This window comes from Ursus americanus, chromosome 21, assembly GCF_024610735.1.
Source record: "Ursus americanus isolate L20-20 chromosome 21, mUrsAme1.1.p, whole genome shotgun sequence".
In the NCBI taxonomy this organism is placed as follows: Eukaryota; Metazoa; Chordata; class Mammalia; order Carnivora; family Ursidae; genus Ursus; species Ursus americanus.
This window is the reverse complement of record NC_142147.1, coordinates 696,977-718,141: the sequence shown is the minus strand read 5'-3', so window position 1 is coordinate 718,141 and position 21,165 is coordinate 696,977. Positions and strand designations below refer to the sequence as shown.

Here is a 21,165-nt window from a genome sequence, read left to right as displayed (position 1 = left end):
CCCAGCAAACCAGAGGAGGAAGGAAAGGAAGGGCTCTGGCTGGGTGCGGAGGGCTAACCGCAGGCTAGGTCTATGCCTGGCCTTCCTCTGTGCTGGCCCAGAGGATCAACAGGGAGAGAATGCGACCTAAGATGCCAGGTGCCAGGTGCCAGGTGGGTGGCGGTGTCTAATGGTGGTCAGGAGCGGCCATTCGACAAAGCCCTCAAGGCGGCCAGCAACATGCCCTGAGGGGGATAGCCCGGGAAGAGCACTGCAGGCAGAGCGCACAGCCAGCCAGTGCAAAGGCCCGGAGGCAGGAGTGTGCCTGCTGAATTCCGGGAGCAACGACACAGAAAACGGATGGATGAACGACGCAGTCCACTCCAGCTCCTAGCCCAGCCCCCACCCACCGCCGTTCTTCGTGGCAACTTCCTTATCTCACCGCGGGACGCCCAGAGCCCTGCCCCCCCCCCACAGCCGCCTGACCCCGACGGGCCCGCCCCGCCCCCGGTGCACACGTGCCGTCACTCAGCTCAGGCCCCGCCCCCGGCCCCCTCCGTTCGTGCGCTCGTGCTCTCAGCCCGGGCCCCGCCCCCGCACACGTGCCGTCACTCAGCCTAGGCCCCGCCCCTGACCCGCCTGCCAGCCGCCCCCGCGCGGGGGCAGTCGCTCAACCGCAGGCCCCGCCCCCCGCGCCCACGTGCTGACTCTCCTTCCACGCCCCGCCCCGGGCCCCCTGCTCCGCCCCCGCACACGTGCTGTCACTCACTCGGCCCCCCACCCCCTGCCCGCGCACTTGTGCTGTCACTCAGCCCGGGTTGTGTCGGAGCAGGAGGCCGCCAGCCGGACACTCGGCCCCTACTCCGCCGGCCCATGGACGTCGCGCTCCTCCTCGCCCTCGGGCTGCTGGCCCAGGTAAGGCGTCTGGCCGCGCGCGGTCCCTTGCCTCCTGCCCTGTCGGACGGTGTCACAGTGGGACGCGCCCGGGACCACTGGCCCTGGTCCCCTGGTGGGTGCCTGGTGGGCAGCGCTGTTCAGGGCGCTCTGTGCCCCAAGGGGCTCTAGAGTCAGGGTAACCAGCTCACCTGGACCCGACTGGAAGCCAAGCTGGGTGGCCCCGGGAGACCACTAGGCCGGCCCTTCCCCAGGGGTGCGCCAGCAACCCTGTCGGGCTTGTGAGCGCCAGGGAGAGGGGGTGCAGCAGGAGCACCCAGCTGGAGGAGCCTGCAGACCAGATTCTCTAAGGACACCCCTGCTGAGTTGGCAGATGACCCTGGTTAGTCTTGGGTGGAGCCCGAGACACCCCCACCCTGTGCCCCACCCCCAAGGGCAGCTCTGGAACCCACTGTCCCTTGGGAGTGCTCTGGAGCCAGACCCCGGGCACTTACAGCCTGCCGCCCCCACTCTATGCCCACCCCCAGTTCCCTGGTCCCTCTGCGGTGGGAGCAGGGTGGGTGGAAGGAAGTACAGGCCGCTGCCCTTCTCCCCACCATAGGCACTCCCCCAGGGGACCCTTTGGACTGGGCAGGCACTTGCTGGGCCTGGGAGTGGAGCCCGTGGCCTGCCTTCAGGGAGGGGGCTGAGTCAGGGTCACAGGCCAGAGGCCAGGGCTGGGCAGTGGTGGGGCCCCTGTGCCTGACATAGGACTAACCTACGCTTGACAGGTAATGAGCGTGAGAGCTTAGTCCGTCTGCACCCACAGGTGACTGCTATTCCAGTGCCAGGTGCGGGGGAGGAGCACCTACTCTGGGGGCTTCTGGAGACCCCCTGACTCCACAGAGCTCTGGCTGGAAGCTGATCAGGTGCCCCCTAGCTGGACCCCCCAGCAACTGGTCCCTCTGGGCACCCAGCCCCACAGCTCTGGTCACCTCCACCCCTGCCTTTCAGCCTCCCCTGCCCCCTCCACAGTGGGCCCGCCTGGGCCTGGGCTGTCCACGTCCAGCTGGCTTTGCACAGCCTGGCTGTCCACAACCTGTCCAGCCCTCTGCTGGGAGGCCACACCAAGTCGGGGGTCTTCTGGCTAACCCCCTGCAGGACACTATGCCCTCCACACTGGGGTCCATTTCAGAAGGCCACACACCTCCCGTGCCCCCTCCCCACTTGCTGCTGGAATAGCAGCCCACCCCCCCTTGCATCTGGACCCTGTATAGTGGACATGCTGAGGACCTGCTTCTCTGGGTTTGGGGTGTCTACTTTTCACCATGCCCCAGGAGAACTCTGATGCAGGGGAGGGGAGTAGTCCCCTCCCGGATTCCTCTGCCCACCCTGAGGCTACTCAGCATGAGCTCCCCATACGCACACACACACAGCTGGAGGCTTTAGGATTTCGGGGACATCAGCCAGTGGGGCTTGGACACTCAAGTTTTGCACTCAGTGTGGCTCAGATTAGTACCAGTGTGAGGGGAGCTTTTCCTAGCCCCCTGAAATAGGTCTCTGTCAGGACCCCTCGCACCCCTCCCCCACCCAGCTCAGCTTTCAGAGTTTTGTCCTCTCCTGTCTGGCACATGGCAGCTGATGGCTGCTCCTGGATATCCCTCCCTGCACCCCCGTGAGCCCCCACGGCAGGCCAGCCCGGTCTTGCAAACTGTCTCGGGGGGCCGTGGGTGGGGGCCTGGGGACAGGACTCTGCATTAATCTGTTGTGTAAGGGTAGTTTGGGACAAGGTATGCCCCTCTCCTCCCTGTGTCCCCTAAGTGGGCTTGGAGTGTGTACTTTCAGAACTGGTCTGTGTCAGCTCCCTCCGCGGGCCCACACTACCCCGTCATTGGGCCTACCCCTGGGCCCCCACTCTGCCTGAGAGTAGTAGAGGAATGGGGGAGGGCAGACCTATGCCCTCCTGGGAGGGGGTCTCAGCCTGTGTCCAGTGAGACACATGGCTTCTGGAAGGAAGATGAGGCTGTCCTGTGCTCCTGGGGACTTGGCAAAATGTGAAGAGCCACCAGGGCAACATGGGACAGAGACCTGAACAGCAGACGTGGCCACGTCCTCCACTGTGGGGAGGGGTCATCATCCCCACGGCAGCGTAACAGTAACAGGGGCAGCGGAGGGAAGCCGGCTCCTGGACCACTGTCCTCTCCCCGGTGGGCAGGGCAGCCAGACATCACAGTGGTGTGGCCCGCAGTGGGGGAGCAGGCTGGGCAAACAGCTGCCCCTCTCCACTTGCCCCGCTGCTGTGCCCCTCACCCCTCCTTTGAAGCAGCAGCTGCAGGGGAATGCAGGGGGGGACATGCAGGGGTGCCTGGGGGCCAGGGCAACAGCTGGGTCCATTCCTGGCGTTCCTGATGCCTGCCAGACCATCCAGGAACGGGGTGGTCCGGATTCCAGCCTGGGGGGAAGGGGCTCGGGCCTGGGAAGCTTGTGGGGAGTGCAGACCCCACCCACGTTTCCGCAGGCTGCAGGCCTCCCACCTGGTTCCTACAACAGGAGAAACAGAGCCGGGAGCCGTGTTGGAGGGACATGTGCACACGCAAGTGTGGGATTAACCCCAGAACCTCTTCCTCGAGCCCCTTCCTGCAGCGGCATGTTGTAAGCTTTGCCCAACTACACTGGACAGGGTCATAGAAAATGTTCGCTTCCCTGGATTCAATCACGTCACCGCGGCGGACAGGGCTCCGGGAAGCTGGGCCACAGAAGCTCATGTCCACCCAAGCTCAGGCCTGCTGCCTGCCATCTGAATCTTGGCAGTGGTTTGAGGGAGCCCCAGGGGCCTCTAAAGGCCAGCAGTGCCAGGAGATAAAGCTCTCCTCACTTGATACCCAGCCTGCCCAGTCAGCAGCTTCTCTACCCAGGGCGGCCACCCGGGGCAGGCAAGCATCCGGGTTTCTTCCCAGGCTCCTGGGAGACTGGGCCGTGCCTTCTCTTTCCTTGTTCTGAACCCACAGGGGCTGGTGGAGAGAAGCAGAGAAGTGTGTTGGCCGTGCCCAGGAAGAACAGATTCCCGTGGGGGGGGGGAGCTTTATTGCTCCAAAGCCCCTGGGGTTGTGTGTTGAGCTAGGGGCCGGCGCAGTGAGGGGTCGATGGCCCCGGTGTCTCTACAGCTTGAGACTATGCTCTCAGGTTCTCGGTTAAGGGGAAGGCCAAGGATGAGCACGGGGGTGTCACGTTGGGCATCATTTGGGGCAAGTGGGTCCATGTCGTCCATAGGCTCTGGCCAGACTCAGGGAACAGCAAACGTGGACGGCGTCAGTGAGCCCATGTCCACTCCGTGCTGTTTTCCGTGGTGGCCTTCCTCCTCTGCCCACGTGCTGGGGGTCTGTGTGAGCTGGTTTTGTCCATGTGGCTTTGTCCTGGCACCGGAAGTCCCATGATCCCCCAGGTGGCTCCCAGGCCTCCCCCCAGCTGGCCACGTCGTCTGGGAAGGGGGTGGTAGGAGGACAGAGCCTAGCTGAGCAATGCTCCGGACAGCCGGAAGTGGGCTGTGGCCCAGCCCTGCCACCCCACCCACCGCAGCCTCTGATCTGGGCAGGGGGTCCCTGCCAAGGCTCTGTGGCTTCTGCTGACCTCCTGGACTTGGGCTGTGGACAGACTGGGACGCGGGACTCCCAGGCTTTGCCACGACCACACTGGTGGACATCCCGGAGGGTCAGCCAAGGCCGCTGGCGGAGACGGGGGTGGGGGGCAGCCAGAGGCTCTGTGGCGGGCTGGACGGGGCAAGCTGTCCCCTACTATCCCTCCAAGAGCCTGGGATCAAGGACTGTGTGTGGACTGTCCCACCTGCCCCCCCCCCCCAGTGCTCTCCACCTCCCATCTCCTCCACACTGGGGCTGGGCCTCTTCCAGAGCACAGTTCTCTAAGAGTGGAGGCTCAGACGCCGGTTCCCTGTGGCCCCCAGCTCTGTTGCTCTCTGGCTGTGTGGTCGTGAACAAATGGCTCAGCCTCTCTGAGCCCTGCTCTGGGGAACTGTGACATGAGACGGTCACCACCCATTCCCAGGGGCTGTGAGGGCTGAGAGAGGGCCGGAGAGAGAAGGAGGACCAGGGAGGATGCCAAGCTCCATGCTGGCCTCGGGGTGCTCGGGAAGCAGATGCTGTCCCCGCTACCGTGATGACAGAGGCCAGCAGGCCTCTGCTTGGTGGGAACAGAGTGCTGACCTGGAAGTGGTTTGTGCTCTGTGGTTTTGGCGAGAGGCCCCCACCGCCCCAGGCGGGCGTGGGACCAGCGCTGCCATCTGTCAGGCTGCGGGTAGCTTGGGGGCCTGGCCAGGAGCTCGGTCCTTTCTGTAAACCGTGTTCACAGCTCCCTGGATTCCAGGCCCCTGCGGGGGAAGATGCCCCTGGGATTTCAGATGAGGAGGCAGGGGAATTCCAGAACCGAGGAGGTGGCCTGGGGCCACGAGGAGAGATCAGCAGTCGCTTGAATGTTACTGCTGTTTTGTCTACAAAGTGTGTCCAAATGCATTAGGTGCCAGTCCTGGGCACAGAGACAAAGCCTGGCTGGGTGCGGAGGAGGCCAGGGACAAGAGTGGAGGCAGCTGGCATCTCCTTCCTGCCCCTGTCCCGTCCCACACCAAAGCACCCCACTCCCTCGTCCTGCCGATGCATCCTCCCCAGGCCACAAGGCCACCCCATCCCATGCTCTCTCCTCTGTGGACTGCGTGGCCTAAGGCAGCGGCTGGGGAGTGAGCTCAAGGGGTTGAGGAGGCAAAGGGCAGCTGGGGAGCATGCCCGCCCTCAGAGGTGCCCTGGGAGCTACCCCTGTCCACCTGAGCTAGGAGGGAGCCCCCCAGCAGAAGGACCCAGGGGCCTGCAGACACTGTGTGGGGCCAGAGAGCCTCTAGGGCCATCCTCGGAGCACAAGGGCTGGTGTCTGGGAGGCGGTGTCCCCTCTGCGTGCCCCCAGCTGGCCGGTCCTGCCTTGGGCTTGGGGAAGGGCAGGGGAGGGGGCAGCTGCAAATGTGGTATTGTGGGGGTGGGCGTGACCAGCCTTCGAGGGTGCATTGCTGACATTCTCCTGCAGCCAAACCCAGCTGGGTCCCAGCAGGTGACCAAGCCTCCCCCCCCAGACCCCACCCTGGGTCCTGACAGTTCTTATCCAAGTCCAGCCAGACTCTGTGCCCTTGGGCCCTCTGTGCCCAGCCAGCCATAGTGCCGGAGCCCACGCTGTTCCCTGCGGCAGAGACCACATAGCTAAACCAGGGCCATCCCAGGAAATTCGGGATGTGTTCTGGGGGCTGCTGCCAGATCTGCCGTTAGCTCATGCGACAGGTGCCTTTTCTGGTCCTCCATTTTCCATCTGACCTGTGAGGGTGGGACTGTCTGTGGTCACCGAGGGAGCTGACATTGGGTCTCAAGAGACTTTCGGCATCACAGGTGCCCCCTTCCTGCCATGTTCCTTCATGGCCCCAGTTCTGAGCGCAAAGCCTGGCCCAGGGAAGGGCCTGGGGTTGTGTCTGCATGCCCCCACCCACCCCTGGGGTGCCACATGCCCCCCACCCTCCCTCGGCAGTCCCACAGGTCCCCGGTGCCTCAGTTCCCTGGGCGTGTGGCGAGGGAGGGAGGAGCGACCTCCAGCTTCCAGGAGCCAGACTGTTGGTGTGACCTTGTTCCATGGTTCTGGGACAACAGCATGGAGACGGCCCCTGGCTTTGCTGTCCCGTCTTTGCCTCATGGGCCCTGTGCACCCGCCGGCAGCTGGGTCAGTCTGCACGGGGAGTTCAGAGCAGTTTCCAATTCGTACCGACGTCCTGGAAATGGAGGCCTGAATCTTCATTGCCACGGAGCAGCTGGGAGAGGCCACGTGGGGGCTGCCCCTGCACAGACACCCGCCTCCTGGAAGCATTCGGAGCAGGGGCCCCACACCCTCTCTTCAGACTGGAGCGTTGGCCTGGTCAGCCTTGACCAGCCCGTGAGAGTCCAAGCCACGAGGAGGCCTGGTGTGGCTGCTTGTCTCCTCCCACGGCCCCACCTCTGACAGATCCAGCCTTGGGGAAGGGGAGGGATGCCCCCAGCACCCACCTCTCTTGCCTGCCCCCACCCCATTAGCCATACTCTTCTCGCACAAACTATCCCTGGGAGCCCCTCTCCCTCTCCCTGTGCCCCTGAGCACCCCATGCTCCCCAAGCCCTGGTAGCCTCCCTCGGGCCAGTCAGGGTGCCCGTTCCTCCCAGACAGTCGGCAAACATTCACCAGGCCTGGGGCAACTCCTGGTCCCGGGAACCCCCAGGTGAGGACAGGAGACAGATGAAGGGCGTTGGGGGCTCCAGGCTTGAGGTGTGGCTGCTGGGGTCTCCTGGGGCTGTGAGCTCAGGACTCTGATGGGGGCCAAGGTGGCTTCTCTGAGGCCCGGCTGGCATGCCGTATCATTGACCACTGTCTCTGTCTTCGTCGTAGAGCCTGGGCCTGTCCTGGGGGGTCCCTGGGCGGACGAGGCCCCGTATCCTGCACCCGTGGCACCGGGCACCTGCGCCAGGTCGTGTGCGAAGAGCCTGGGTCATCCCCCCCATCAGTGTATCCGAGAACCACAAGCGCCTCCCGTACCCCCTGGTGCAGGTGAGGGGGCCGAGGGGGGGCCGGGCGGAGCAGGGGGTGGGTCCCTGAAGGTGTGCGGTGGAGGACAGGTACACCCTTGGGGCTGTAGGTGGAGCTGCCCCCATCCCAGCTTGGGGAGGGGTCAAGGCTGGGAAGGGAGAGGGACCCCGCCTTTGGGGCCAGCTCCCCCCAGCCCATTCTCTGCCCTCGCAGATCAAGTCGGACAAGCAGCCACTGGGCAGCGTCATCTACAGCATCCAGGGTCCCGGTGTGGACGAGGAGCCCCAGGGCGTGTTCTCCATCGACAAGTTCACGGGGAAGGTGTTCCTGAATGCCATGCTGGATCGGGAGAAGACAGACCGCTTCAGGGTGGGGCCCGCTGTAGGGAGGGCTGGCAGGAAGCTGGGGGCCTCCTTCCACCAGGCTCCTGCCCCCAGGGTTGGGGCGTTAGGCCACGTGTCCTTCATTGGGAGCTAGGCACAGGGATTTGGGACTAGGACCTGCCACCCACAGAAGGTGTTCAGCGTTATATTCCCATTTAACAGATGACCTTGCACAAACTCAGGCCCTGTGGAGGTGGGGCTTGGTCCTGCCCAGGAAGGCTATCAGTCTCCCAGAAAAGCACCCCCGGACCCTGGTGTAGCCTTCACCCCCTACACCAGCTCTTCCCCCAGCCTGCTATGTTTGGTGGGAATGGGGTGTTGTGAAGAATCCCACAGTACGGCAGTTCCCAGGGGCAGCTGTCCCTCGATTCTCAGGGAAAGGTGGCACAGGAAGTGCCTTGGAGGTGAGGTTTGAAGCAGGCTGGTGGGGAGGGAGATTAAGAGCCAAGCAGGCCAGAGGCTGTGGAGGGGAGGGTGGACTGGGTCCCCACAGGGTAATCTGGCCTCCCCAGCATGGCCTCCCCAAAACGCTGGCATTTGTGCTGGAGGAGGAGGCTTCTGACTTGGCATTTCTTGTGCTTGGACTTAAGAACAAGCTCTTGGTTCCCTTACACAGTTATCAGAGACTGTGATTTACCTGGAAATGATACCACGCCCAGTCTTCGAAAGTGTGGGGAATGGTTTAATTTTAAGGATTCATGTATTTATTAAGCTTCAAGAGGAGCCTGAACCAATTAGCAGAAGGGAGGGAGCAGGAGTACTAGTGGAAGCGTGCCTTCAATCTCTCACAAAGCACAGCTGTGAGCTTCCCAGCAGCCAAGGCAAGAGGGGAGCACCCCGCCTGCTGAGCAAGCCGGCTGGTCTTCGGGGAGTTTGCATCTGCCAGGCACACACGCCCCCCCTGCCGTATGTCCCCTGTTGGCACCGAGTCTGCACTTGCTGTCCCTTCGCACCCGAATCTGGGGAGCACAGTGCTAGCCCTGCTCTCTGCTTGGTCAGCTAAGGGCCTTTGCTCTGGACCTGGGCGGAGCCACCCTCGAGGAGCCCACGGACCTGGAGATCGTGGTGGTGGATCAGAATGACAACCGGCCCGTCTTCCGGCAGGAGGCGTTCACAGGCCGGGTGCTGGAGGGCGCTGTCCCAGGTGAGAGGGAGCTCTGGGGGCTTCTGCAGAGGGGCTGCGAGTCGGTCAGAAGGCCCAGGGTTCTGTTCAGCAACACTTTCCGTGATCGTTCAAATAGTCTGAAAACAAACAGACTCCAGGAGCAGGGACTTTCCACAAGTCAACTCAAGTCACTTCCCATTTCCGTCTAAGTTTCAAACCCCGGCGTCTCCCCAAACACGGTGAGAGGGTTTGCGGACGGCAAAGCCCAGGCGGCCGCGGTCGTGGCTGGTCTGCGCGGAGGTAAGATCCGCGCGACACACGAGGAACAACTCCGTGGATCAGGGACAGGCGCCGTGCCTGTTCCTTTGTCCAGTCTCCGAGCACTTCTGCCCCCCCAGAAGGAAACCCACCCCCGTAGCAGTCACCCCACTCCTCACTTCTCAGTCCTGCATCCTGGTCGCAAAGCACAACTTCTGTCCTTCATGAGTCTTTGCGGGATGGCCTTGCTTGCCTGACGTGTCCCCGGCAGGCCGGACCTCATTCCACACAGCAGCTCCTCCCTTCTTCCTTCCCACTCTGCTCCCGGGGCTTTGGGTCAAAGCTGGGGCAAGCCGTGCACCTCGGGCGGGGGGCGCAGACTCGCGGGAGGTGGGCTCCTGCTTGCGCCTCGTGCTGCTTTTATTTCATCTCAGTTTTTGTGTTTCAAGACTTAAAATAATTTTTTTTTTACTTCTATTCTTCAAAAAGATTCATTTATTTTAGAGAGAGTGCGTGTGCCAGCGCAAGGGGGAAGGGCGGGGACGGGGAGGGACAGTCCTAAGTAGTGAGCCCATGCAGGCTGGGTCCCAGGACCCCGAGATCACGACCCGAGCCGAAACCGAGAGTCAGACACCTAACTGACTGAGCCACCCAGGCGCCTCTGATTCTTTTTATTTTGACATAATTTGAGACTTGCAAAAAAGTTGCAAAGAATTACAACAGAGATGTGACATTTATCGTGTTTGCTTTAAAGGGTTTTTTTTCTTTTTTTCCTTCCTTCCTCTCTGGACTGCTGATTGCAGACCGGATATCCTCAAAGAATTTGCCCCAATAACTTGGACACAGGGTAACACTCAGAATCAGGAAGTTAATATCGACACGTGCTAACAGTTTCAGCCCTGGGATGGCTTATAGCCGAGAACCTCCTCCCGGGTCCCAGCTCTCTTCTCAGTCCCCCATCTGCTTGTGAGTACTGTCCACCTTGTGCAAGAGAGGCTCCCACCCCCGGCCCCGTTCTTTCAGGGCTCTGTCGGGGAGCGGCCCCAACACCTGCCCCGCCGTAGCCCTGCTTCTCTGGGTCCTCTGATCACTGAGGACAGTCTTGTCCTCTCAAGAGGATCTTCTGTGTGTGAATGCACGGGGTGGGGGGGGGGTAGTAAACGTCCGGGGATGCAGGGCGGCTCCACTTGGGGAGGCGGGGGCAGGCCAGTGGAGACGGCCTCCTCTGCATCGGGCTGGCCGTGGCCTCAGCTGCCGCCTTCGCTCGGCCTCCTGGGGCTTCTCTTGGTGTTTCCTCTGTCAGCTTCGGCAAGCCCTGCGTGCTCCATGCAGAGGGGTCTTCCCACGCTTCTGCCCCCTCCCAGGGTGACCGCTGTTGCATGGTACCTGGGCAACGCTCTGTTGGAGCAGGGCTTCTCAGTGGTAGGAGGTCCCTGTGCACCGGACCCTTTGGAGTGAGCTTTATCGGGGTTCTCCCCCTCCAGCTCAGGGCAGCGTCCTCCCCTCCGCCCTCAGCCCCCACCGTTGCCCAGAGCATCAATGGGTGTCTAGTTCACCTTGCCCCAAACTTAGGCAGACCTTGCCTGAGCCCTCCCAGGCTTCCTCCTGCCCCTGTCTGTCTGGTGAGCACTCCGGGGCCAGTGGAGAAGAGCTGACCGTGGGCACACACCCCCTTGTGTGGGGGCTCCCAGGACTGTGAGCTGTCAAGGTTGTCCGCACTCAGCCTTGGACGTCCTGGTCCAGTTCCCGTCTGCCCGCCGGCCCTGTTGCCCCACCGGGGAAGCCTCTGCACCTCCACGCTTTCCTCAGAGGGGCTGGGCACATCCTGGATGCCAGCTGATCAGCTTTGTGCCCTGGCCCGTCTGACGAACTCAAAATAAGTACAATTTTGTGCACCACCCCCTCGTTCCCATCACTAGCTGGGGGCTGCTCTCCCTGTCCACCGTTCTCCTCTGTCTCCAGAGTTCCTTAGCCGTTAGGTTTTTAGGACACTGACTTCTTTTTCAACAAAATTTTATCTCAAATACGTACAAATGTGATCACCCTAACCGTTTTTAAGGGGACAGTTCAGGGGTATTAGATTCATTCATAATGTTGTTTGGCGTCCCCACCACCCATCCCCATAGCTCTCCTTCTTCCCGGAGAGAAGCTCTGTCCCCATGAAACACCAGCTCTGCCTCCCCTTCCCCAGCCCCTGGCTCCCACCATCTACTTTCCGCCTCTTTAACCCTGCCTGCTCTAAGGACCTCCTGTCAGTGGAACCATCCAGGCTTCGTCCCTCTGTGGCCGGCTGCTTTCTCTGACCGTGAGTGTCCTCCAGGTCCACCCTGTAGCACGCGTCAGGATCTCCCACCTCCTTAAAGCTGAGTATTCCATTACGTGGATGGACCACATTTCCCGTATCCACTCGCGTGTACGTGGGCACCGGGGCGGCCTTCATGTTGTAGCTCTTGCGAATAATGTTGTTACGAACATGAGTGACAAACAGGTGTTCAGACTCCTGCTTCGGAAGAGGAATCGCTGGGTTAGGTGGTCACCGTGAGCCACGGCCGTGCCGTTTCCCCTGGAAGCGGCACGGCCTCACCTCCGCCAGCAGCACACAGGCTCCCAGTCTCTCGCCTCCTTGCCGATGTCTCTTTTCTGGGTTTTCTTAGTAGTAGCCATCCTAGCAGGTGTGAGGTGGGGTGTTGCTGTTGTGCTGTTTTGCGTTTCCCCAACGATGAGTGACTTGCAACATCTTCTCATGTGCTTATTGGCCATTTGTACATTTTATCTGGAGGAATGTCTCTCCAGGTCCTTTGCCCAGTTTTGAGTTGTGTCGTGTTTTTGTTGTTGAGTTTTATGGGTTCTCTGTACACCTTGCATACTCCTTAATATATACAGATATATCTGTATGATTTCCAAATACTTTCTGCCATTCCGTGGGTTACTTTTTTTTACCTGGATGGGAGTATCTTTGATGCACAGCATTTGAAAATGTTCACAAGTCCAGTCTGTCTAGTTTTTGATGCCGTATCTGGAAATTATTACTGAATCCAGTGTCATGAAGCGTTTGCCCTGTGTTTTCTTCCAAGAGTTTTATCATTTCAGGTCTCACATTTAGGTCTTTGATCTACTTTGGGTTAGTTTGTGTGCAGGGTGTGAGGTCAGGGTCCAGCTTGGTTCTTCTGCACGGAGGCATCCAGGTTTCGCAGCACCATTTGTTGAAAACACTGCTCTTCTCCCCTTGAATGGTCTTGGCACCCTGGCCAAAAGTTATTTGACCACATGTGTGCAGGGTGTCCTCGTGGCCAAACGTCTGTCCTCGTGGCCAAACCACACTGTTCTGATCACTGTACCTCGGGAGTAGTTTTGAAGTCAGAAAGTATGAGTCTTCCAATTTTGTTCTTTCTCAAGATTGTTTTGGCTATTTGGGTTTCCTTGAGATTCTGTGTAATTTTAGAATGGTTTTTCTACTTATGCAAGAAAATTGTCCTTGGGGTCTTGATAGAGGTCATTGAATTTGTAGACCCCTTTGAACAGTACTGACGTTTGGCACCATTAAGTCTCCCGGGGCCCCTGGGTGCCTCAGTCGGTTCAGTGTCCAACTCTTGATCTCAGCTCAGGTCATGATCTCGGGGTCGTGAGATGGAGCCCCACATCGGGCTCTCAGCTGGGTGTGGAGCCTTTTTGAGGCTCTCCCTCTGCCCCTACCCCCTCCCTCTCTAAAAAAAAAAGAAAAAAAAGAATGTATAAATATATAAAAATACAATGTATAGTATATATTTCATACGTATCGTATAAAAATTTATATATATGTATATATTTAAAGTCTCCCAATCTGTGAACGTGGGATGCGTTTCCTTTTACTTGTACCGTCTGTATTTCTTCCTGCACTGGTTTGTAGTTCTCAGTGTGCAGGTCTCAACACTGACTCCCTAAAGCACTCATGCAGTCATTTCGAAGACTGCGGTTTTGTCTGACTGTGGGTTAGTGCGGCTGGACTCAGGATCTGCACTTTGGCGATGCCGTGTTCTCCCTGGTGCGTCCTATCAGGAGGCACACGTGTCCTGTTCCTGGAGACGTTGACTCCGATTCGCCTCATTAAGGGGGTTCCGTCAGGCTTCTCCACCGTGACTTTTATCTTTTTCCCTTTGTGATTACTAGGTATCTTTTGGAAGATACTCTGAGACTGTGCAGGGACCCTGTTACCCCTTGAACTTCCCCCCAGCAGGGTTGGCATCTGCTGGTGGTTCTTGTTCTCATGGCTGGAGGATGGTGGTTCCCTCCTCCGGAGTCTCTTCTCCCTTTGTCAGTGGGCTCTCTGCTCTGTGGGAGCACTTCTCCCGTGTATGCGTGTGCCTGTGTATGTTACGTGTTGTTTCTTTATACATATATTTCTCCGGACTCTCGGAATCTGAGTAATTCAGTGGGTTATGATTCATTATAACCGTTACTCTTGCTGCCCAAATTGTCCCACGTTTGGCCAGTAGGAGGCTCATCAGACCGGCTCCGGTTAGGCCCTTCCAGCAGGCAGAGCTGGCAGACAGGCTTCTTCACAGACAGAGGTGTGCACCTGTGTTGTGAGTGCACGTGTATGTTGTGGCTGTGCGTGTGTGTGCCACTCACACCTGTATGTACACGTCTCGCTACCTTTGTTCGTCGTGAGTTCCCACTGGCCCTCTGTCTCCCTGGCGCTGGCCCCAGGGTTTCCAGCTGGCTCTCCCCATCCGACCCAGGGCTCTCGGCCCCTACTGGGCTGTCTCCATGTCTGGGGGACACAGGTGCCAGCTCTTGATCAAACATGTATGTCAGACACCCCTGCTTCCTTCTCCAGACAGCACAAAAGGCTTGAATGTTCAAGTGTGTGCAGGCCAAATGGGGGGCCTGAACCTGGCATGGGGGGCCCACATGCGAGTGTTGAGACACATCCTGGGGGTAGGGGTTGGCCCCCGTGTGCATCGTCCCTGCCCGTCCCTGTCCTTACCAGGCACCTACGTGACCAGGGCCGAGGCCACAGATGCTGACGACCCAGAAACCGACAACGCGGCCCTGCGGTACTCCATCCTGGAGCAGGGCGGTCCCCAGCTCTTCAGCATCGATGAGCACACAGGGGACATACGCACCGTGCAAGTGGGTCTGGACCGTGAGGTGAGACCACCCGTGTGCCACAGACGCTGGGGGCCGGGGCGGCCAGGGTCCCGGCTGACCTCGCTTTGGCCACCCTCCTGGCCTTCTGAGCCTGACAGGGGCAGCTCACTCCACGTTGGGTCCCCCGCCCCAGCCTTGCTCACCCCAGGTGCTCCCGCTGCCACAGGAGAAGGGAGCCCTCTTTGCTGCAGACACTCACAGTGGCTTTGGGCACAAACTCAGCTGGGTTACCTCTGCCTTGCGGCTGATTGTGGGTTAGGTCCGGGGAGGCTCTGAAGGCCGTCTGTGTGGTGCCTGGCCCCGACAAGTCCTCCGTGTGTTTTCTGCCAAAAGCCTCCCCCGCCCTGCTGCCTACAAAGCCTTCAGCCTTCCTGGCGTCGGGTAGGGCCGGGCGAGTGGCTGCACAGTGACCAGTCATGCTCTGGAGGAGAAGCCACTCTTGAACAGTCTTCCCCTGTGGGGACCCTGCTGGCCCTCGCTGCCGGGCTTCTGTGCAGCTGTGCCCCCTCTGGGAAGCCCTCCTGGGTTTCCCCGTGGCCACCTGCACACCTGTCTGGTCCCTTGCAGCATTAGGTGGTCCTCATTGGTTTGCCTCTCTCTCTGCCTCTGGACCTGGCTCCCCGGGGCTGGGTCCCAGCTTGCTGGGTGCTGCATGACTCTTGCCCCCTCATGAGCTGGGGCAGGGTGTGGGGTTGGCAGTGCTGTTGTCAGACCCAGAGAGCCAGGCGGCACGTGCCGTTCTGCCCCGGAGCTTGGGAGCAGGGCAGGACACTTGCGGCCACTTGGGGCTCCGGATGCCCAGGGCTCTCCTGTGAGGGCCCCTTGCCCGACCCCCAGGCCCTCAGTGCCCCCCCCAGGCCCCCTGACCGCATGTTCCCGTGCCCCCAGGTGGTCGCCGTGTACAATCTGACCCTGCAGGTGGCGGACATGTCTGGAGATGGCCTCACCGCCACGGCCTCGGCCATCATCACCCTCGAGGACATCAATGACAATGCACCCGGGTTCACGGGGGACGAGGTGCTGCCATCGTCCCCGCCCCTGCTGGGGACTGCCCTTCCCTCCGCAGGCTCCTGGCAGGGACACGGGACTTTGTGGCGGGATGGGAGGTTAGGTGATTTGGAGAAGCATGGGTAAGGCAGAAACCCGAGCTACAGCAGTTGCTTGTGAGCGTGTAAACCCCGTCGGAGGAGCTGGGAGAGAGGCCCCGGGGACAAGCAGCCCTCGGGCGGCGGGAAGGAAGCTTCCCTACACCCTTGCTGTGTGGGAGGGAGCAGCCAGCCCTGCGCTCCAGGAGAAGGCAGCCCACAGGGTGCCTGGTGCACAGCTGACCCCCAGGGTGGGGCTCATGGGGACGCATGGGGGGCTGCGTGGGCCACCGAGTTGGCTGGGAGGGAGCGAGGGAGGGCATCCCTGCACGCCACTATCTCCCTGCCCCCGCACAGCCCCGGCAGTAAGGAGGGCTGGGCTCCCACAGTTCTTCATGGAGGTCACGGAGGCTGTCAGCGGAGTGGATGTGGGGCGGCTCGAGGTGGAGGACAGGGACCTGCCAGGCTCCCCCAACTGGGTGGCCAGGTTCACCATCCTGGAGGGCGACCCCCATGGACAGTTCGCTATCCGCACAGACCCCAAGACCAATGAGGGCGTGCTGTCCGTGGTGAAGGTGAGTGGGTACATGGCTCTCCTCGCTGGGGTCTGGCTGCTGGGCCCCAGCATGGGGGAGCCCTGTCTGGGGCATCCTCCAGAGAGAGCAGAATGCTGGGGGAGCAGGGAACGCTGGGGCTCTAGGCTCAGGCCACGCTGACCCAGGGCACCAGGACCAGAAGGAGGGGCGTGCCCCCGCCCATGTTTATGGAGCTGTGCGGTGATGTGTCTGAGTGCAGGCCGCACCCGTGTCCTCCAGATGGGAGACCAGAGACAGAAGCCAAGGCAGCGACCCGGACGCGTGCACGCGGAGATGCAGGTCTCCTCAGAGGCTGATGCCTGAAGGGCTTTATTGCAAGAAGCGGGTTTGCAGGGCGGCCAGCAGGCTGGACACTCCTTTCTCCTCAGGAACATCTCCGTGTTGCTCTCGATGACTTTGAGCCACGGTCCCCTCAGGTCATCCAGGATAATCTTGAGCTAAAGTCAGCTGATGGTAGAGGTTAATTTAACCCAGCTAGCAAACACCTTCTCCACCAACCCCTGCCGAGCGTCGCCCGCCTCACCGGGGAGCGCCACCGGGGCATTAACACGTAGGGCCGAGGACACAACACCCAACAAAGTACCGGGGCACTAACACGTGGGGCCGGGGACACAACACCCAACAAAGTACCGGGGCACTAACACGTGGGGCCGGGGACACAACACCCAACAAAGTACCGGCGCATTAACACGTGGGGCCGGGGACACAACACCCAACAAAGTACCGGGGCATTAACACGTGGGGCCGGGGACACAACACCCAACAAAGTCATTTGCAGCGACGAGCATTTATCGTGTTCTCGTCATTCTTTGCGCCTCGTGGTCCTGAATCATTTTTATTTCCCAGGGCTAAAAAGAGAAGGGAAAGGGGCTGTGAGGAGAGTCGGAGGGGCAGCAGGACCCCTGGGGGGGACCTCGGGAGCTGCCTCTGGAGGGCTCAGAGTGGCGAACGACTTCCAGCTCTGCTCCCCCCTCCCCAGCCCCTGGACTACGAGCGTTGTAGGCAGTATGACCTCACCGTGGAAGTGCAGAACGAGGCCCCCCTGCAGGCGGCTGCCCCCAGGGCCGGGCGGGGCCAGGCCAGCGTCCACGTGCAGGTGCGGGATGTCAACGAGGCCCCCGTGTTCCAGGAGAACCCACTGCGGACCAGCCTGCCCGAGGGGGCGCTCCCAGGGACCCCCGTGGCCTCCTTCTCTGCCCAAGACCCCGACACGCACCAGCTGCAGAGGCTCAGGTGGGGGCCCCAGGGGTGAGACGGAGGGAGCTGAGGGCCCCACTTGTCCATTTCCCAGCCGGGGTCAGGGGCACGGCTGAGGGCTCCCATGAGCGCCCCCGTCAGACGGTGGAGGGCTCGTCTGTGTGCCTCCCTGAGGGTCCGTGGGGTCTCACGCCCTGTGCACGTGTGCGTGTTGGTGTGAACTTGTCCCGTAAGGCAGGGCTGGGCCCTGGCTGGCACACACACACTGCCCCAGTCTGTTCCGGCCAGCCCAAGTGCCCGGCCCTGTCCATTCTGGTGAGTGGGTGCTCCCAGGGGGCCAGCTGTCCAGAGTTTGCATGTCACCCCCAGTGTGGCTGTGTATTGTGTCTGTCTCCGTGGCACACGTGTGTTGAACCTGGCTGTGGCACTCCGTGGCCATGGGGCCCTGGCCCCAGGCCTCAGTTTCCTCGTCTGTCAATTGGGACAGAAAACACCAGCTCAGGGGAGTTGGAGGATGGCTTCAGAGGTGCACATGTGCCCATGGTGTGTATGCGTGTAGGAAATGTACATAGGTGTGTGTGTATACGTGTGGGATATATGTACATGTGGGGGTGCGTTATATGTGTGCGTGTGTGTTGAAGTGTGACCACACCCCTAGGGGTCCTGTGTAAGCTCAGGGCCACTCTGTCCTGTCCTCGGCCAATAGCTATTCCAAGGACTACGACCCAGAGGACTGGCTGCAAGTGGACAGAGCCACGGGTTGGGTCCAGACCCAGCGAGTGCTCAGCCCAGCATCACCTTTCCTCAAGGACGGCTGGTACAGGGCCATTATCCTGGCTTGCGATGACGGTGAGGGCCGAGCATATGCCTGGGCTCCCGGGCTCCCTGCCCCGGGTGGGGCTTCCCTGTCACTGCCCAGGGTCTCTGAGCTGTGCACTCCATGGAGCAGACTTCTGGGCGGGGGGGCGGTCTGCTCTAGCAGAGCAAGTAGCTCACCTTGCCTCTCCTGCCTGCAGCCTCTCCACCCCGCACGGCCACTGGGACCCTGTCCATTGAGATCCTGGAGGTCAATGACCACGCCCCTGAGCTGTCTCCACCATCTGGTAGCGTGTGCAGCAAGCCGGATCAGGGCTCTGGCCTTCTGCTGGGGGCCACGGATGAGGACCTGCCCCCCCACGGGGCCCCCTTCCACTTCCAGCTGAGTCCCCGGGTCCCAGAGCTGAGCCAGAACTGGAGCCTCAGCCAGATTAATGGTGAGCTCCCCCAACCACAGTCCCGACCGTCCAGACCTGAGACCTGGGGGGCACTCAGCACTGGAGTCCTGCTGGTTCCCACCGCGGGGCATCCTCAGGCAGGGCGGGAATGTTCACTCCCAGTGGGCAGATGGGGAAACGGAGGCCCGGGGTCTCGGGATCCCCGCCCAACAGCAAAGGGTGTGGAGGGGCGCTGGAAGGATAAGTTGGGGATGGGGTGGGAACTCGTTTGGCCCGGAGTCCCCTGCTGACCTTGGGCGCCCTCCGCAGTGAGCCACGTGCGCCTGCGGCTACGCCACCAGGTCCAGGAGGGTCTGCACCGCCTCAGCCTGCTGCTCCAGGACTCAGGGCAGCCGCCCCAGCAGCGCGAGCAGCCCCTGAACGTGACGGTGTGCCGCTGCGGCCAGGACGGTGCCTGCCTGCCAGGGGCTGCTGCCAGGCGTGCGGGGGGCGCGGGCGTCAGCCTGGGCGCCCTGGTCATCATGCTGGCCAGCGTCATCCTGCTCCTCTGTGAGTGCCCACGTGCTGACATCTGCTGCCCGCAGGTCCCCCCGCCCCGTTCCCCCCCTGCCCCCGACATCCAGTCCAGCCTCAGCTGCTGGCCGGGCACCCACCTCTTCCTGTCTGCCCCGCCTCCGACCCCCTTCAGTGCTCGCCCTGCCAGTGGCCCTCGTCGCACGGTCCCGGCAGCAGTCCAGGGACAAGGGATTTCTGCAGGGGCTGCAGGACGACCTCCGGGACAACGTCCTCAACTACGATGAGCAGGGGGGCGGAGAGGAGGACCAGGTGAGGGGAGGGCGTCGGGGGTGTGGTGGGCTGGAAATGTTGAGCGGTGGGCAAGGTCCCTAAAAAGCCTAGGCTGTGGGCCCCCACCCAGCACCCCCAACCCCCCACTCAGCACCCCCAACCCCCCACTCTGGTCCAGGTCCTCGCCCCCAGGCGCTCCCCACACAAGGTGCCTGAGAAGGAAACCCCACCTTGTGATTGATCGGGGCTGAATTCCACCTGTTTCGTCCCCAGGACGCCTACGACATCAACCAGCTTCGCCACCCAACAGAGCTGGCAGGCCTGTGTGCCCCCCTGGGACGGCCACCACTGCGCCGAGATGCCCCGTTCAGCCGAGGGCGCCCCCAGTCCCCACGCATGCTGCCCACCAGCCCTGCCGATATCGCTGACTTCATCAATGATGTAGGTGCCCCTGGAGGTGCGCAGAGAGGGGCGGTGGCATGGGGACAGACACATATACCCGTTGATGCGCGTGCGGTGGGGACTACACACATGTGCGTACCCCCGTGGACCCCCTGTACATGCGCCCTTGTGGAGAGCAGACCCATCGCTGGGGACTCTGGCTGAGCTTCCGGGGAGCTCAGGAGGATCTGAAGCCGAGGGAGGCTGGGGAGGTGCAGAGGACCACAGCCACAGCCGTCCTGCGGGAAGAGGAAGCTGCCCAGCCCCTGGATCCTGGTGGGCCCAGTTGAACTGGGGTGGGTTGGGGCTTGCTCTGGGGCACTTTCCACCGGGCACTGGCAGAGAAAAGTTAGTGTGCCCCCAGGGCTGGGAGTGCGGCTGCCCCCCAAATCCAGGTACCCCGGTAGTTTATGTGGACACAGCATCAGTGACTTCCTGCAGGAGATGCTGCGAACACGGGAACCCCATCTGGGGGCTGAGGGAAAACATAAAGGCATGTCAGGGAGTCTCGGGTATCCCAGCCCTAAGCCAGGAGAGCCGCCCAGAGGGAAATGTCTCTTCACATCCTGGGCAGGGGCTCCCAGCGGTGCCCCTGCTCTTGCGAGCTCAGGACTGTGCCCTCAGACCTCCTCTGGCCCTCTAGGGGCCCCTCCCTTCTCAGTGTCCATGCCTTGGGCTAGCTTGCCCTGTGTTGCAGCCTGAGCAGTGGAGGGCACCTGGGGTTGGAGTGTGCAGGGGTCTTGAGCTCCTGGGGCCTCTCCCGCAGGGTTTGGAGGTGGCAGACAGTGACCCCAGCGTCCCGCCCTACGACACAGCTCTCATCTATGACTACGAGGGGGATGGTTCTGTGGCAGGAACGCTGAGCTCCATCCTGTCCAGCCTGGGGGACGAGGACCAAGACTACAGCTGCCTCCGGGACTGGGGCCCCCGTTTTGCCCGGCTGGCTGACCTGTATGGACCCCCGTGAGGGCCGGACCAAGGGCCAGGGAAGGGGGGTTGCTGATCAGACCTGGGCCCACTCTGCTGAGGGCATGCTACCTGGACATGGAGGGCAGATGTCCTTCCCAGGACCGGCAGCCTGACCTCAAGGGCTTGGCGTAGTGGCTGTGCGGCCCAGCTGATCTCTGCAGGCAGCCAGAGGCCACCAGGCTCTATCCCCGAGGCCCTTGGGCAGCCTGTTTCTCCTGGAGAGGACAGAGTCCAGGGGGCCCACAGCCCGGAGTGGCAGATAGGATCTGAAAGGAGTTGCCCCTCCCGCCAGAGAACCAGACAACCCGGCTCTCAGCGCCCCCCCCCCCCCCCCGCCACTTACAGGAATCTCATCTTTGTGTGAATGGAAGCAGCCCTCCCTCCTCAGAATTAAAAATGTGCTCTTCTCTCCACTGCGGTCTCGCAATGACCTGCAGAGCCCAGCTCCCTCCGCCCCCCGCTACTGTCCTTGGCACTGGGCTACTCCCCAGCCTCTGCTGTCCCCTAGGGCGTGGGGATTGTCAAGGGGCTGCAGGCACCGGGGCTGGGGGTAGCA

At 61.5% G+C, this 21,165-nt stretch overlaps 1 protein-coding gene across 3 annotated transcripts; it reads left to right on the top strand.

The window, feature by feature from the left end:
* Positions 1–742: 742 nt before the first annotated feature.
* Positions 743–21,023, top strand: CDH15 (cadherin 15). Of its 3 annotated transcripts, XM_045772777.2 has the most exons (15): positions 743–894; positions 7,308–7,466; positions 7,659–7,814; positions 8,828–8,972; positions 14,161–14,321; positions 15,210–15,338; positions 15,796–15,981; positions 16,222–16,281; positions 16,982–17,235; positions 17,906–18,048; positions 18,216–18,452; positions 18,723–18,962; positions 19,102–19,238; positions 19,473–19,640; positions 20,407–21,023. In XM_045772777.2, exons 1-15 carry the CDS (start codon positions 853–855, stop codon positions 20,605–20,607), a joined length of 2,418 nt encoding a protein of 805 aa, XP_045628733.1. In that variant the 5' UTR covers positions 743–852; the 3' UTR covers positions 20,608–21,023. The 3 variants fall into 3 exon arrangements, with proteins under 3 accessions (XP_045628733.1, XP_045628735.1, XP_045628734.1); XM_045772779.2 differs by lacking the exon at positions 16,222–16,281 and having other exon boundaries at positions 17,132–17,235; positions 20,407–21,020; XM_045772778.2 differs by lacking the exon at positions 16,222–16,281 and having other exon boundaries at positions 20,407–21,016.
* The last annotated feature ends 142 nt before the right edge of the window (positions 21,024–21,165 follow it).